The sequence below is a fragment of the Epinephelus moara genome, chromosome 6 (genome assembly GCF_006386435.1).
Source record: "Epinephelus moara isolate mb chromosome 6, YSFRI_EMoa_1.0, whole genome shotgun sequence".
NCBI lineage: Eukaryota > Metazoa > Chordata > Actinopteri > Perciformes > Serranidae > Epinephelus > Epinephelus moara.
In genome coordinates this window covers 1,209,851-1,227,637 of record NC_065511.1, presented here as the reverse complement: position 1 = coordinate 1,227,637, position 17,787 = coordinate 1,209,851, and the positions used below count along the sequence as shown (strand labels likewise).

Here is a 17,787-nt window from a genome sequence, read left to right as displayed (position 1 = left end):
ATTGTGGCCTGTGGAATGTTGGCCCACTCCTCTTCAGTGGCTGTGTGAAGTTGCTGGATATCAGCAGGAATTGCAACATGCTGTCATACACACGGATCCAGAGCATCCCAAACATACTCAGTGGGTGACATGTCTGGTGAGTCTGCAGGCCACACAAGGACTGGGATGTTTTCAGCTTCCAGGAGTTGTGTACAGATCCTTGCAGCATGGGGCCGTGCTTTTCCATGCCGCAACATGAGGTCATGGCGGTGGATGAATGTCGTGACAATGGCTCTCAGGATCTTATCACTGTATCTCTGTGCATTTAAAGGGGAAATTCCGTTTTTAACAACCAGGGGCCTCATTTATAAAAGAGTGCTTAGGATTCATACTAAAAGTTGACGTGCGCCCAAAAGCTGAAAATGGCGTGCGCCAAAAAATAATCTGATTTATAAAACCGTGCGCACGCACACTTGCACGCAATGTTCTCTTTATAAATCACAGACCTCCTGGAGTTGTGCACAACCAGATCCGCCTCATATTCCGCCCTCTACACGCCCTAGTTCAACCATAAATAGTCATGCAAATCACTTCATGAATGCGATCTGCATATAAATAAGCCGGCATGCGAGTGTTCTCTCGTTGTGTGAGTCACGGCGACGGGTGAGAAACGAACCAAAAAACGGAATTTCTCCGAGACTGAGCTAGAGACCCTTTAACGGGAGGTGGAGGACTGAAGAAAGATTTTATTTGGTGGCCACAGCAGCGGGATCACTAATAAAAGAAAGCGAAAAAAAGTGGCAACACATCAACGCTGCTGATGCTGTCAGCTGTGTCTGTGGGACTGCACGGACAGTGACAGAACAAAAAAAAAAGTGGTCTGATCTAAAGGTAGACCAAATATTTCTACTCCTTTACCAACATGTAGTTAATGTGTTGCTTTTAAATTTGAGGATGTTTGACATTGATGTGCGACATAAAGAATCACATTTATTAAAGGTGGAGGCAAAAAGGAGTATGTGCCAGTGCCATCTTGCGCAATTACGCACGAGGGTCACCGCAGTATTTATATGTTTATGGCAATTAGTCTGATCAGACACCCGGCCTGAATTACAGCATGAACCAGTGGTATCCCTGTCCCAAAATACAACGTGTAATTTGAAATACAATTCAAAGATGAAAGTGTAATAGGCGAACACGTTTCTTCATGCCGGTTTTGTCATGAACAGCACATGTCTAAGTAGGGCTGATGAAATGAGTGTAACGGTTGTGCTTAATGGCTGTATTTCGAGACATGATAAATGCACTGGAAATATTTAGCTAAATAAATAAATATATTCCATGCAGTCGCGCCGTCCTCTCCCCCTCCTGCGCTCACAGAGTGGACAATGAGACGTTAGAGGCAGTGCGGATTAAATAAGTATTTAGAAAGAATTTCAATTCAGGATTTGAGTTGGATTTTACAACGTTTTTATGAAACAATTAAAACTCACTCCAAGCGCAAAATTAGGCTGCTGGATTTAATTTCAATGATAACGTGGATCTAAGGTGGATAGCGTGACATTAAATTTGTGTGAGACATCAATAAAAATCCGACTCCACTTCTTCACCTCACCGTGTGCGTCGCCACTTCCCAGTGTCTCCAAAATGTGCGCACGCATGACTCAGAGTTTGCTTACAGGTGCGCACATTCTCCCGCCAAGTTTATTTTTATAAATCACAACCTTTGCTGGTAAGTGGCATACGCCACTTTCAAGCCCCGTTTTGTGCGTAAGCAAGCTTTATAAATGAGGCCCCAGGAACTTATTTCTGGCATTAAACTGCCATCAATAAAATGCACCTGAGTTTGTTGTCTGTAGCTTATACCAGCCCATGCCATAACCCCACTGCCATCCTGGGGCACTCTGTTCACATTGTTGGCATTAGCAAACCGCTTGCCCACATGACGCCACACCATTTGCCTCTACAGTGTAAACCATGATTCATCTGTGAATAGACACTCTTCCAAATCGCCAGATGCCATGAGCAGTTGCCCACTCAAGTCGGTACGATAAACTGTGATCAGGTCAAGACCCTCGTGAAGATGACAAGCACAGAGATGAGCTTTACTGAGACAATTTCTGACAGTTTGTGCAGGAATTCTTTGGTAGTGCAAGCCCATTGTTGCATGAGCTGTTAAGGTGGCTGGTCTCAGATGATCTCACAGGTGACGGTGAATGTAGAGGTCCTGAGCCGGTGTGGATACACATGGTCTGCTGTTGTGAGGCTGGTTGGATGTACTGACAAATTCAGGCAAATTACATTGAATGAATGAATGAATGAATGAATGAATGAATGTGTTTATTTCAGTACATTTCAATAATCAATGTAACTGAAAGGGTGTAGGTAGAAGTTAAAACTTATAAACACCTACCCAAAGACACCTATGATAGTGAAATGAACATTCAGCTCACAGGCAACAGCTCTGGTCAACATTCCTGCAGTCAGCATGCCAATGACACGCTCCCTCAAAGCCTGGGACATCTGTGTCATTGTAATGTGTGATCAAACTGCACATTTCAGAGTGCCCTTTTATTGTGACCATCCCAAGGCACACCTGTGTTGTGATGCGATGCCACACCTGGTCCAAGAGGCTTTTTGTAGAGCACATTGATCTGCATATGTGTGCCAAATTTCAAGTCAATCTGAGTTGTGGTGTGAGGGGCGTGTCCTTTCCAGTATTGTGTTTTTAGGAGTTAATTTGCTTTATTTCTTTTTCTTCTTATTATTTTACACCAGCACAAACTCAGTAGGTTCCTGCTCCTTCAGGACTTGAACCCCAATAATGCAGCTGTTCTACGGTCTGTGTAATCTACCCCTGACTTCATTGTTTTTGTATTGGTTTTTCAGACAAATGTCAGGAATAAGCTGTAGCCTACTTTATGATGGTGGGTCTTGGGAAATTTGACAGTTGTAAACAGAAATTAGGGGGAATTTATACTAAGACAAAGTGTATATTGTTCTCGACAAATGCAAAGGCAAACTTGTCGCAACAGCAAAAACACACAGTGTGTTCGTTCGAGATGAGCCAGGCATGTGCAGATTCGATCACCGGCGCACAATGCATGCTGGTTAGTTTTGTGTCCGACTTCATCCTGACTTGCTCTGACGTATTACAGAAGTGGACGGCGATAAAGCCGCGAGAGCGAGGCGGCCGCAGTTTTTAGAGCCTGGCGCTGCAGTTGCACCCCACCGACTGCACCGCCTGGCTCTCACCTGATCTAACAGCTGATTGATTCAGATGTCGACTCCACAAGATGACGTTTTAGATAAACTACTCATTTTTGTTGAATTTTAGAGACTAAGATTGTATTTGTCTGATCTGAAGGTTTATTCTGTGAACAGAAAACATGTTGTGTGACTGATGGTGAAGGTTAGTTGTCAGAGACTGAATACATTCATCATAAACTATACAGAGTCTACTGTACTATATTAATAGGCTATTGGACGGTTTAATTATTTAGCCTAAGTATTTAGCAACACAGAGACTTGAGGTCAGTGGGATGTGAGGATTCTTAAAATAACATCAGATGTGAAGCCCTGACTGTATCTGACTGAGCCTTAATGAAAGCTGTTGTCTAGTATTTTTTTCCCTCTGAAAATATTAACCTTATAGTCAAACACAGTTTATTCAGCCTGTGTAGTTGAGGGGACAGGTCAAACTGATATGATGCTGATTTACAGGAGAATTCATATCAAATGGAGGATAAACCATGAACATAAACTACAGATGACCTGTAGGTAAAGCATTTTAATATGTATCTATCATAATTAAAACAACTGGAGACTGAAAACCAACTGATATAGGCTATGGGTCTGATCACTTTTTTAATGAATTGACATCATTCCAGACAGGATGTAAGTGTGTCTGTGACTTCCTGTACAGACTGAAGGCTGCTGGAAACTGTCGGGAAACTGTCCGACTTCACTGCGGCTTTTTGTCACCGCCCCCCGCTGCGGCCACCTGCTCTCGTCTACTTTCCAGGCGAGGCGCAGTTCATCTCGAACGAGCCTAACTTTGGCATAGAAATTTGAAAGCTTTGTGGTGACGTCAGAACAAAGCGTCCGCTACGCTGCTGACGTGTACGTTGGGAAATAGCTGTCGAGCTGTCTGTATACTGTAGCCACTAGCTCCCAGCACTTCCTCTTCATCACAAGCCTTTGTCATTGATAGACCACTATGGAATCATCTGATTTGGTACTTACTTAGCTATCCGCTTAAATAAGAACGGAAGACAAACCAGGGCAATTTCACAGGTAGGGGACTTCTAATTTAATCAGCCTTAAGAGCTAGCAGGCTGTAACGGTAGTGCTAACTGTAGCTATTAGGTACTACTAAACGATATTGACATCAATTTTAATTTACACTTAGCGGTTGTAAGGTAATTGAAGTTTTCTTACGTTACTGCTGAAAACAGCAATATGTTTTATTTATAGGTGTTACATCTCGTTTACTCTTACGCTGGCACTGACAGCACTCACGTTAGCTGCTGAGCCTTGTACTTAACGTTAGCCCAGGTAAATGCTGCTGATTTCAAAGACTGACGTTTCACTCAAAGCGCTGCAAAAGAAAGAGGACAAGACTGGACAATCTGCTTTCAATACACTACACACATCCAGCGCAGACAGACACAGTGACAAGTCTCACACTTTCATCGTAACTATTGTTAAAAGCAAAGCAAAGCTCATAAAACTGTAGAAGGCTGGAATTTTGGTGTAGGCTATTAGGTTGCCAGAGAACACCAAGCAAAGCTGATACAGTGCATCACAGCAGTCCTCACGAGGGTTCTATAAAAGGAACTAATCACCAAATTTTAGTGATCTCATTAAAAAAAGTTTCTTAGTTATGAGTTTAAGTTCAGTGACTCAGATGTTAATATTTGCATCCATTAGACCAGGGGTCAGCAACCTTTACTATCAGAGGAGCCATTTTTGACCCAGAATTAAAAATAATTCTGTCTTGTGCTACAAAACCCATTTGCGCCTTATAATAAAGGTAACACAGCCTATTAAGTCGAAATTAGCCAGTCAACAGCACTAATACGTCTAAATGAGCATTCGTTAATATGTTTGGCCACAAAGTGGCTGCTCTGCAGTGGGTAATTGATGATTATTTGGGGCTTTAATTTTTGGCGGTGAAAGTAAACATGTCTGTCCAGGCACTATTGATTTCCCTATTATCCATCAAGCCATTTTCTTTTTTGGATTTGGAATCTATACCTGGCCTGATAATTGAAAATTGAAATGTTAAAGAATTACTATTACTCATTTCCATATTATTTTTTTCCAAGCCACAGGGAGCCACTGAAGAGGGGCCAAAGAGCTGCATGTGGCTGTGGAGCTGCAGGTTGGCTTCTCCTGCATTAGGGGTACTAGCCTAAAGGGCTGAAAGTCTGTTGTTTTAGTGCAGTTTTATTTGTTCCTTTTGTTTTTGCAAATTCCTGTGAGATGGTACATCATAGACACATACAATTTTTAACATTTATTGGAAGTTGTGACAAGATGCTTTTCAAGAGATATGACCCCCATTGGCCCGATGGGGGCACTTTAATTCTGCCCAAAATTTCAATTTTTGAAAGGCCTCACACTGACATGACTTTATTTGACACACAAATCCAGCTCAATGTGCTCTACAAAAAAGCTTCAAGAACAAAAACAGTTGGCCTGAGTAAATATTTCACCATTTTGAAATTTTATTGTCAGATATATTTTTGGCATCTCCTCCTAAACCTTAGGTCTGATTGCTACCAACTTTTCTATGGATCATTGTTGGACCAAGCTTATTAAAAAAAGTTGCACTGAGCTTGTTGTGTCTTTTTAAATTTTTTTAAGATATTGACCAATGCCAGTGTTTTCTCACCCACAGACATACATCATGTCACTGGTTTCTGTGTAGTACTTAAAAGTGACAGGATATGGTTGTCAGCAATTGACTGTCTGCTTAAAGCACCCAGTATGAATCCACCTTATGAGGTTTTGTCAAGCCAACTGGATGTCTGTGTGTTTTAACTTGTTCATGTGCCTTTAAGCGACACACCTGTTCCAGGGTTTAGCAGGCTCACTGCAGATGGACGATAGAGGATGTAACAGATAAACTAACACTCTGTTTTCTCTCTGTGTTCTGAATGCAGTAGTTTTATGAGGAGGTGTGAGTGACTTGCACAACAACAATGGGGAAGAGGAGGGTGCCCGATCTGTACAGAGCCCCGTTTCCCTTATACTCCATTAAAGTGGACCCTAAAACAGGGCTTGTGATCACAGCAGGAGGAGGGGGGGCTTCCAAGACAGGCATAAAGAATGCTGTGGTAAGTACTGAGGCTCAAGTGTTATACTGATAAAACTGTTTAATAGAATACTGGCCCTGAAAGCTCAACACACTGCAACACTGCTAAACAAATGCCCATAAAAGAAAACAGGAAAAAAAGAAAACAGCCTAATCTGTTTGGCAACACATTCTGTATTTGGTTCAGTTTTCTGTTCTTGCGGTGTTTCTCTGTATGGATATCTTCTTTCTCTTTGCAGCATTTTTTCCAACTGCTCTGCATGTGCTGTCAAATTTGTGATGCATATTTCCTTATTTGCTTTTTATTAATTTTTTGTCTAGTTGCATGTGTTCTCTTAAGCTTTAGAGCACTGGGTTTTCAGAGCCACCATAGAATACTACAGAGGAAGGTGTACATATATTGAAAAGCGATATATGAAGTCACTCACCTTGCATTGTCAATATGAGAACATGTTCACTCTGAGTGTATTTAATGAAATCTGGAGTACAGGCATTGTAAGCCTGTTAAGACCTGGTATTAACTTGAATCTTAGGTGATCCAAGTGTAAATTAGGGGTGCTATATCATACTGTTTATGATTACACCGGTATAATTTTTAATGAGATATGAAAAATTCATATCATGATACTTGCAATATTTCAACTTGCTGACAGATTGATGTCATACTGTTACCCACGGCAACAACAAGCATGGCTCAAAATGAAATTATTACCGACTTCCAAAAATATATATGTATATGTGTATGTATATATGTGTATGTATATATTTATATGTGTATATATGTATACACATCTATTTATCTATCTGTCTATCTATCTATCTATCTATCTATCTATCTATCTAAACAGAATCTCACTCTGAGCTACTGTTGTTGTTCACAAACTAAAGAAAAGAGAGATAGTATTTCTTTAGTTTTTACTAGGGGAGTAAATCACCAGTTTCTTCATGCTATGATATTATATTGATTCTTTGGACAACAATACAATATCTTCCAATATTACAAAGTCTGCCACGATACGATTTTGAGTTGATACGATTAAAGCCCAGCATACACTGTACGATTTTTGACCGGATTTGACCCGATTTTTGAGACGCACGCCCTGCCGATGCTCGGGCCGGATTTCCGCTTCTTTGTGCGTCTTTTGCCGTGCAGTGTACGGGGGGGGTCAAGGGCCGATCATCTGTTCCAGAACCACGGTCGGACGGTCGGATGAATTTCTGACATGTCAGAAATTTTGGTCAGCCGACACAGACATTCGCACAGTTGAAGCAGAGCCACGAGCTGATTCGCCAACGTCTGTGCATTTATCCCTCACTGCGCCTGCGCGAAGACATAGATCACCATGGCGACGCGTTGGTGGACTGTAAATATGGAGGCCAGGTTGGTTGAGCTGTGGCAACAGTATGAGTGCCTGTTCGACGTTTCTTCTTCCACCTACCACGACCGCTATCAACGAGAGAAACGCTGGCAGGAGATAGCCAATATTCTTCAGCTGCCTGGTAAGTTTTTTCTGCTCTCATTTTCAAGCAAGCGCAACAAACATACAAGCGCGCTAGACGAGGTACAACACATGCACACACACGCACACACACACACACACACGCACACACACACACACAGAGGGTGCACCCGGCTGTAGCTGGCTTACCTCCAACTCTCGTTGTAAAATGGACAAACCATACTGTCCACGTCTCTCAAGCCATCTGCGAGTCCATATGCGCCAACGCCTCTTCTTTTTGGACGTTTCGGCACACAGTATAGCGCAAAGCAAACCGCTTGTCCTGCTTCCTTGACAACAACGGCACTTCCGGAACAAATCGGAGCTTTCAAATGTATCTTTATTGACAGCTGTCAACGGGCAGGACAGTCAGCAGGGGCCGACGAGCCGTTTTCACCCGTACAGTGTGAGCTCTCTGATCGTGCTTGATGATCGGAACGTACAGTGTGAGCACATAAATCGTGAGCTTTGGCCGCACATCGCAGACGATTCACTCGTACAGTGTGAGCTGGTATTAACAACAAGATTTTAAAAATCGTACAGTGTATGCTGGGCTTTAGGGGTCTGCGATCGATATTAGGCGATATTAAATGCCCATTTAACACAGTCTGTTACAGAAGACGCTGCCGCTACTTTCTTTTTTACTTTTGGCCATAAAACACATAAACAACACATAAACAATAAGAACAGTAAAGTTTACTTTAAACTGATTCCACCAACACAAATAAACGGCAAATGGGATAAGTTAACCTTCAGGGCTTTCTGGAAGAAATCTTTTCATTTGAACCCAAACCATCATCTTTTTCATAAACCTTCAGGAATATCTGGCTTAAAGCCCTAAAGGAAAACTTCTTCAAACAGCCATAAAACAAATTAAAAACAAGATCATTCAACAACAGTACAACATTCAGCTCAGTAACAACTGTCGAGGTTCATGGACAAAACAATTTTTGTTTGCTAATCCCTCATCATTTGCTTAAGCATGTTTACATTGTATAAATCAGCCTAGCTTCTAGCAGACATTTTTTCTCTACTCACAGCCTAACAAATTACATGCAATGTTATTGTTTTTCTTACTCACCGGTGGTTTAAGTCACTGCGTCTCCCGACAGAACAGCTTGGTTGAATTTCAGTATGCACAGTTTTTCAGCCGAACATTGTTAAAACAGAGCAGCTAATGTTGCTAAAGCAAGAATTAGTGGAGTGAGACACTCGTCCAGGCAGGTAACGTTATGTCGTGTTTTAGATTAGATTAGATAGTACTTTATTAATCCCTTGGAAGGGTTCCCTCAGGGAAATTGACATTATGTTTACATATGCCATGTGCTCTGTCTGTTGATCTTTATTTTCTCTGAAATCCCAAATATTTCCAGTCTACTGATTTATTCCCAAGTAAATAACGTTATCCTCATCGTCTTTCTCTAGGCTGCTTGCCATCTGCCTGCCGCTGTTTGACAGTGACACAGACTTTCAAAATAAAAGCCTATGCTAAAGGTGACCATATGTATCGATGTTTTCACTTTGCATCAATCGTTGATCATTAAATCGATATATTGATCCAGATCGATGGATCGTTACACCCCTAGTTTTTTTTGTTTTTAAGATTATTTTTATGGGCTTTTGCCTTTAATGGACAGGATGGTGTGTGAAACGGGGAGAGAGAGAGAGTGGAGGGTGACACGCAGCAAAGGGCTGCAGGCTGGAATCGAACCTGCGGCCGCTGCAGCGAGGCAGGTGCCTCTGTACATGGGGCGCCGGCACTATCCACTATGCTACAGACACCCCACACCCCTAGTTTTTACTGAATATTTGAATAATTATTTTTTGTTCTTAAATTGATAAAATATTTTTCTAGTACTTGTCATATCGTCAAGAAGATCATTATCGCAAAAATACCCTGAAATATCGTGATATTATTTTAGGGTCATATCGCCCACCCCTAGTGTAAATGACCATGTAGACACATTATGATCTCATCACTCAAACCACTTGCAGAGGTACGCATTGACCATGTATCTTTAGTAGTACAAACACTAAGGCGTCCTGATGTGTCCATGACTAGCAAGCAACAGGAAAATGCGCCATCAGTGCAGGAGGTGGTGGTAGTTTTGGTGACAGCTTGCTAACACTCAGTAACTTGCCCATTTTATGACAACTTGGAAAAAGTATTGTGGGATGGTCCATCGTGCCCTATGGAAGGAGACGTTAAATTCTGCTGACAGCGATATTTGACTAACGTGACTAGCTAGCAGCTAATGAGCGTGTGGATGTAGCAACTGTGTGCAGGGCCCTTTGACCTTCTTACATTGGTGACAGAGGCAGTAACAAATGCAAACATAAGTGGTCTGCTGGAGACGCATGATAGACACAAGTGTGAAGGGCGATGTGTCTCTTCTGTCCTCTTGTGTTTGGATCAGCGAGATGCATGTTAATACCAGGTTTAAACAGACAATGAGAGTATGTAAATCAGCAGCAGTAGCAGACTCATGACTGTGTGTTTCAGCACTTCCTGGATCTACAGCTGGTTGGAGAACACCAGTATAGTGCCACTCTCCTTCACACTCATGATACTGACACACGAGCAACCATGAACATGGCTGTGGGTAATGGTGTGATTGCTGCAGGACAGGACGGGACCTGCAGTCTGATGAGGTTTAAGCACTGCACACAGAAAGAGGAAGGCAAAGCTTCTGCTACAGATGGTGAGGCTCACTGCTGCAATCTGAAATATACCTGCTGTCTTAAAAAGGACATCAAAGAATATGCTATGTATGTGTTGCTCTTATTTGATGTGTGATTCATTTGTTGATTGCAGGTAGAACCCCAATTCCAAAAGAGTTGGGACAGTGTGTAAAATGTAAATAGAAATAGAGAATGCAATGATTTGTAATTCCTTCCTGACCTGTATTCAGTTGAATACACTCCAAAGACAAGACATGTAATGTTCAAACTGATAAACTTTGTTTTTTGTAAATATACATACATTCTGAATTTAATAGCTGCAACAAGTTTCACAAAAGTTAAGACAGGATCAATTTTACCACTGTGTAACATCACATTTTCTTTAAACAACACTGGAGCTGAGGACAGTTGAGTTTTTTCCCATTCTTGCTTGATATACGACTTCAGTTGTTCAACAGTCTGGGGTCTCTGTTGTCGTGATTTGTGCTTCATAATGCTCCTTACATTTTCAATAGGAAACAGGTCTGTAGTGCATGGTGGTGCCAATATTTTGTCCAGGACTGTATATACCTCAAAACTTCAATGGATAGCCCGGGCTTTTATTTGCTTAAATCACTGAAATCAACAGGCCTATATTTGGGAAAGGCGTCTATATGTGACAGCCCGTTAATTCCTTTCACACAAAATTGTTGCTCAGCAAAGATCGGGAACTTAGGCTTAAGATAATATAAATAAAAAAAATAAAAAATGAATAAAAACCTTTATTTAATCATCTCATATTGAGATCTCATTTTCACGAGACACCTGATTACATCAATAACTACATAAAACAACCAATTTGAAAAGTACACGCGCGCGCACACACACGCACACATATATGTATAGATATATACATACTGCATATGTGTATATATATATATATATATATAAATCAATCAATCAATCAATTTTATTTATAAAGCCCAATATCACAAATCACAATTTGCCTCACAGGGCTTTACAGCATACAACATCCCTCTGTCCTTTGGACCCTCACAGCGGATAAGGAAAAACTCCCCCAAAAAAGCCCTTTAACGGGGGGAAAAAAACGGTAGAAACCTCAGGAAGAGCAACTGAGGAGGGATCCCTCTTCCAGGATGGACAGACGTGCAATAGATGTCGTACAGAACAGATCAACATAATTGTTGTATACAATGGTGTTCTACTGGAGCCACACACCACCAGGAAACGTTTTCAATTAAATCAACAAATGTTTATTTTTCAAAAGTTGAGTTTCAAAGTTGAGTTTGCCATGGTTCTAGACAAGAACAGAAAATAGCATTAAGTAATATCATCAATATCAACAAATATCAAAATTATAAATATAAATCATCACATTGCAGCTTTCATTACTTACATTGATGTGGTTTCAACAGACACATGGCATGGCATTTGTTTGTAACCAAGGACAAAGAGTGAGTGTCAATTTGGACCGCCCTTTTATAGGAGGCGTCCCAGGAAGTGGGCGTAGTCCCACTGAGACTGGTGCTGCAGATTAAAATGTTCAGTGTCTCCTTTTGGAGAGGAGGGTTAGTGCAGGGAATGAATGGATTTTAGTGCAGGGAATGAATGGATTTCTGACAGCCGCCCCCGGATTTGTGCAGCAAATACGTGTCAGTTAGGTGTCCATTTCAGGGAGAGGGATTAACCTGGAGACAGGACGTAGGTATTCGTGGCCTTGATTGCCACTGTGGCACTGCGAACATTACCATCCTTCCCAGGGTGAGTTTTGGTTATTCTTCCAACAGGCCAGGATGCTCGAGGATATCGTGGATCAATGACCATCACCACCTGACCGGTGTCCAGGTTCTCCTGGTCAGTTCCCCATTTTTGCCTGGTTTGAAGGTTGGGGCGATAGTGGCGAAGGAAGGCTGTCCAGAATTGATCAGCCAAGATCTGGCTGTGACGCCATTTACGTCTGCTGAGGAGGTCACTTTCACAGTAGATGGCCTGAGGAGGGGAAGCATCCGGCCGCCCCATGAGCAACACATTTGGTGTGATGGATCCGGGTCAGCGAGGTCAGAGGAGACATATCCCAGAAGTTTTGAATTCAAGATGCCCTCCACCTCCACTAAGACTGTGTGCAGGACCGTTTCTGATGTTGTTTGGCTTCCTACAGCCGCGTTGAGGGCCATCTTGATGGATTTAATTTCCCGTTCCCAGCTCCCACCGAAATGCGGGGCAAATGGAGGATTGAACCTGAAGTTTACCTGTGAGTGTGCTAGTTGCTCCTGCACATCAGGTGCCATGGCCTGGAAAGCACTTTGTAGCTCTGCCTCTCCTGCTTTGAAATTGGTCCCACAGTCAGAAAAGAGTTCGAAGGGTTTTCCTCTACGTGAGACAAATCTCCTGAAGGCCATGAGAAATGTGTCTGCATCCATATGGTCAAGCAGCTCAATATGAATGCAGCGTGTTGTTAGGCATTTAAAGAGAATACCCCACCTTTTCTCTTTGAGTCGGCCAATTTTCACTGTGAAAGGCCCAAAGCAATCCATGCCTGTGGACCAAAAGGGGGGTTTGTAAAGCCTGAGATGGGCCGGAGGAAGGTCTGCCATTTTGGGAATGACAGGATTGGCTCTCCATCTCCGGCAGTCTTGACACTGGTATTGATGTTGCCGTATTGCTTGGCGGCCGCGCAGGATCCAATACCTGCGTCTCATTTCTGCCAGGACACGCTCAGGGCCTGGGTGGAGGAGTTTCTCATCATAGTGTTTGATAAGGAGTTTGGTTATGGGATGGTTTGGTTCTAGTATGATTGGATGGATATTGTCATGTTGAAGACTCTCTGCTCTCTGGAGCCGACCTCCCACTCTGATGAGCCCAAGATCAGAATCATATTCGGGAGACAAGGGGAGCAGTTTGCTGCTCTTTGATATGAGTTTGTCATCTTTAAGGGCATTGAACTCCTCAGGGAAACTCTCAGATTGAGCCCTTTGCAGAATATGCCTTTCAGCGTTGATGAAGCCTTGTGCATTTGGACTTTGATCTGCCACCCCATCAAACAGAGTCGCGGTCTCCTTCATCAGTTCCTCCCAGCTGCCATGCTTTCTCAGGTCAGGGCTGTTTGTCTCACCTGACATCACTGTTCCACAGAACATTGGTTTCCGGAGCTCCTCAACTGGCTCTGCTGTAGCTGACAGACATGGATTGGCAGGCCAGCAGTCAGGGGCCAGCAAGAGGAAAGCAGGGCCTTGACTCCATCTGTTGTGCTGAGAGAGTTCTAGGAGGGTTTTGCCGCGTGTTAGGTCATCGGCCGGGTTGTTCTTTGAATCAACATATCTCCAGCTCTTTGTGTCAATCAGAGTCTGAATCTCAGCTACTCTTGTTCCAACAAACACCTTAAAGCGACAGGAGTCAGATGTGAGCCATGACAGAACTGTTGTTGAATCTGTCCAAAGGGTAATTGACTGTAGTGGAATGGTGAGTTCAGAGTTGAGAAGGTTGGCCAACTGGGCACCAGACAGGGCTGCACATAGCTCAAGGCGAGGGATGGATAGTTGGCGCTTGGGGGCTATGCGCGACCTGGCCATGATGAAGCTGACATGGGTGTGGCCATGTTTGTCTGTGTTCTGAAGGTAGGCAACGGCCCCATACACACGCTCTGAGGTGTCACAGAATACATGCAGATGAGACTCTGAAGTGGCTGTATCAATAAAGGGGGGCAGATAACAGCGAGGGAAGAGAATGTCAGGGAGATTCCGGAGCTCCATTTCCCAGGTTTGCCATTCCTCCAACAAGTCGTCGTTTTTGATGATGTTGTCCCATCCTCTCTCCTGTTTCCATAGGTCCTGCACTAAGATCTTTGCACGGGTTGTGAATGGGGTCAGAAAGCCAAGAGGATCATATTGGCTGGCCAGCACTTTGTAGATGTTCCTCATTGTAGGCTGATGGTAGGGGACTGACCTGTTCTTGTAACCCAGCATGTCTGTGGAGCAGTTCCATTGGAGGCCAAGTGTCAGCTCTTTGGTGTCTCCATGCTCTGAGAGCCACAGTTCAGTTGTTTTGGACTTGGCCTCTGGGGGGAGATGTTGGACTACACCTGGATCATCACTGGCCCATTGTCTGATGTCAAATCCTCCCTTAGCCAGCAGGGGTCTCATTTTGTCGATGAGGGACTTGGCCTCCTCAGAGGAAGGGAAGCTCTGGAGGCAATTGTCTACATAAAAGCAAAGTTGGACAGATTGTAAGACCTCCTCATTGCCTTCAGAGTGATTTTGGATGTGTGTCTGAACTGCATAGGTGGCACAGCATGGGCTACAAGTTGTTCCAAACGGCAGAACTTGCCATTTATAGACGCTGGGCTCCTGGTCTGACTGCATTTCTCTCCATATGAAACGCAACAGGGGTCTGTCCTCCTCCAGGAGGCGTACCTGATGAAACATGCCCTTGATGTCTCCACAGATGGCTATGGCCTTTTGGCGAAATCGGAGTAGAACTCCTAGCAGAGAGGGGCCAAGGACAGGACCAGGCAGAAGAAATTTGTTCAGGGATAGTCCCATGTACTCAAAGGAGCAGTCAAACACAACTCGGGGTTTGTTGTTGTGTTCAACCATGTGATGTGGGAAGTACCAGGTTTCAGCTGGTGTGTCTACCTGCTCACTGGGTATTTTGTTGACAAAGCCAGACTGCACAAGCTTATCCAGCTCTTCTTGGTACTGAGCAGACATTTTGGGGTCTTTGGACAGACGTCTCTCTGTAGCACAGAGACGTGGTAGGACAGCTTCCTTTGGAGCATGAAGGACTGCAATGTTTGGAGCTCTGAGTAAAGGAGTGGCATAGCGCATTACACCATCTACATCTACTCTGACTGTCTTAAGCTGGAGGAGATCAAGAGCCAGTTTGTCTTGTTTTGACCTTGTGACGGTCTTCTCATTGATGTGGGGCAAGGTGTCAATCTGCCATAGTCTCTCTACATTCTTGAATAGCTCACTCTTAAAGCAGGTCAGGGTGTAAGATATAGACATTTGCTGGGCTTGAACTAAACTAGCTGGCCCTTGGAGAGTCCACCCTAATCTGGTCTGTATGGCTACTGGACCACCAGGGGGCCCCATAATCACTGGCTCTAGGGGTGTAATGAGATGGGCATAGTCTGAACCAATAAGGACAAGAGGGCATACATGATCAATAGGTTCTAGTGGGATACCTCTGAGATGGGGATACTGATCTTGTAGCTGTTTCACAGGGTATGTGTGTTCAGACAGTCCAAGGTTCTCAGCAGTGAATGCTCCACTGATGTCATGCATTTTGTCTGGCTGGTTGATCGGGGAAATGCCAAATGACACGGATGCTCCATCCAGTTGCACTACATCCTGTCTCACTGTGCGTAGGGAGATGGTTTCAGGCTGGGTGTTGAGGCGCAAGCGCTGGACAGCCTCAGGGAGCACAATAGATCTGTCTGCGCCATCATCCAGGATTGCATGGGTTGCAAGAGTCCTTCCCCCATTGTGGAGACACACATTAACAACTTTGAGCATGACCTTGTGGGAGCGGTTAGGTTGATCTATGTACAGGAGCTCTGATGAAGAGGAGGCTACCATATATGTGGTTGTCTTGTTAGCATTAGCGTCATGGAGAACAGTTAAGTGGAGCTCCTTGCACATATTACAGGGCTTCTTCAATGTGCATTTGTCTGCCTTGTGCATTCTCCCACACCGGTTACACCTATCCTTCTCTTTGGTACATTTCAAAATGTCACTCTTAGGGAGTTTCTTGAACTCTACACATGCACCTAGGAAATGGTCTCTAATATTACAGTAGGGGCAGTAAGGCTTAGGTAGGTTAGCATTTACCTGTCCTTTAGAGGGAGGTCTCGGTGTGGAATCGGGCTGAGGCACAGTTGACAGGTAGACCGTGGAGCCCTGTTTGGTGGGTTGGCGTTCCTTACAGGACGTGGTCTCTCCTGTTTGTGGAGTTCAACAGCTCGCTCAGAGATGCGTTTGGCTCTTGACTTTGACTGGAGCCTAGTGGAAAGGTCATGAATGGAGTAGGTTTGGTTCGCCTGTCCAGTCAGAATACCACGGTTGATACAGTACTCCACAAATGAGTCTTTATACTGTACAGGGAGGTTGCTGAGGAGTCTATCAACATGAGAGCCACATTTTATCTCTACCCATTGGGGCCCTCCAGGGACAGCAACATACCCACTAGAGAATGGACAGATAGGGAGAAATTATAAAAGGCCTCTACATCACCTATGCGTATGACTGGGGAGTTCAGTATTGCACCCAACTCACTCTGTACCAGTAATCTGGGTTGACCAAACCTCTCTTGAAGTGCTAGGAGGGCAGTGGAGTACGGTCTTGGGTCATGCATGCTGGATGCTGCCAGTTTGTGAGCTCCTGGGTGTTGAACATGCTCCAAGAGGATCTGATACTTATACTCCTCAGTGAGATGGGGGTGATTGTCAAGGAGATTATCTAGGGCCATCTTCAGGAGGGCAAAATCACTTTCCCGTCCACTCCTGAATACGGGAAGTGAAGGCCTTGGGATTCCATAGGCTGAGGCTATGACCAGATCTGTGATGTTGGGGGTCTGAACTGGTGGAGCCTGTGAGTAAACTGGCAGCTGCTGGGTTGACATAGCTGGTACTGGGAGTGTGGATAAATGACTAGAATGACTAGGAAGGGATGAGGGCAATATCTGGGATGATACATGGTGGCTGGGAAAGGTGGCTTGGGCAGATACTTGGGGAATGGACCAAGTGACAGATGTAGCAGGGTTCAAAGGCAAAAGAGGGAACTGAAGAGGGGCTGAACTTGGCCGTATTGACTGAGACATGGGGAGTTGAACTGACTGGGAGGTTGGAGGTGATGCTTGAGGGATGGAGAATTGAACTGAATGAGACATGGGAGGTTGAGGTGCCTGAGGCCTGGGGAGTTGAGGTTGGAGCATGGAAAGTGGAGATGGCTGAGACATGAGCATCCTTTGAGGGGCAGGAGTGCCTATCCTGGATGGAGGGAGATCGTAAAAGGAAGAGTTGGAGACTTTAGGGACCACGAGTAACCCTACATTCTCAGAGCGCAGAGTTCTGGTGGGATTATATGGCACTATGAGCTCTCTAAGATATGATGGAGCTAGACCATTTAGAGCTTTCTAAGTTAACAGTAGGATTTTAAATTCAATTCTGGATTTTACAGGGAGCCAGTGCAGAGAAGCTGAAACAGGAGAAATATGATCTCGTTTCTTAGTTCCTGTTAGTACATGTGCTGCTGCATTCTGAATTAGCTGGAGAGTTTTTAAGGACTTACTGGAGCTACCTGATAATAG

General features: G+C 44.0%; 1 protein-coding gene across 5 annotated transcripts in view; it reads left to right on the top strand.

The window, feature by feature from the left end:
• Positions 1 to 4,074: 4,074 nt before the first annotated feature.
• The window catches only part of preb (prolactin regulatory element binding), a 29,827-nt gene continuing 16,114 nt past the window's right edge, over positions 4,075 to 17,787 (top strand). Inside the window, exons 1-4 of one of the 5 annotated variants that reach the window (XM_050045825.1) lie at positions 4,076 to 4,275; positions 5,310 to 5,365; positions 6,150 to 6,323; positions 10,304 to 10,502. In XM_050045825.1, the coding sequence (XP_049901782.1) occupies positions 6,189 to 6,323; positions 10,304 to 10,502 (334 nt within the window). In that variant the 5' untranslated portion in view covers positions 4,076 to 4,275; positions 5,310 to 5,365; positions 6,150 to 6,188. Of the gene's footprint in view, positions 4,276 to 5,309; positions 5,388 to 6,149; positions 6,324 to 10,303; positions 10,503 to 17,787 lie in introns of all 5 variants that reach the window. The other 4 variants (XM_050045824.1, XM_050045828.1, XM_050045823.1 and 1 more) reach the window with 4 other exon arrangements.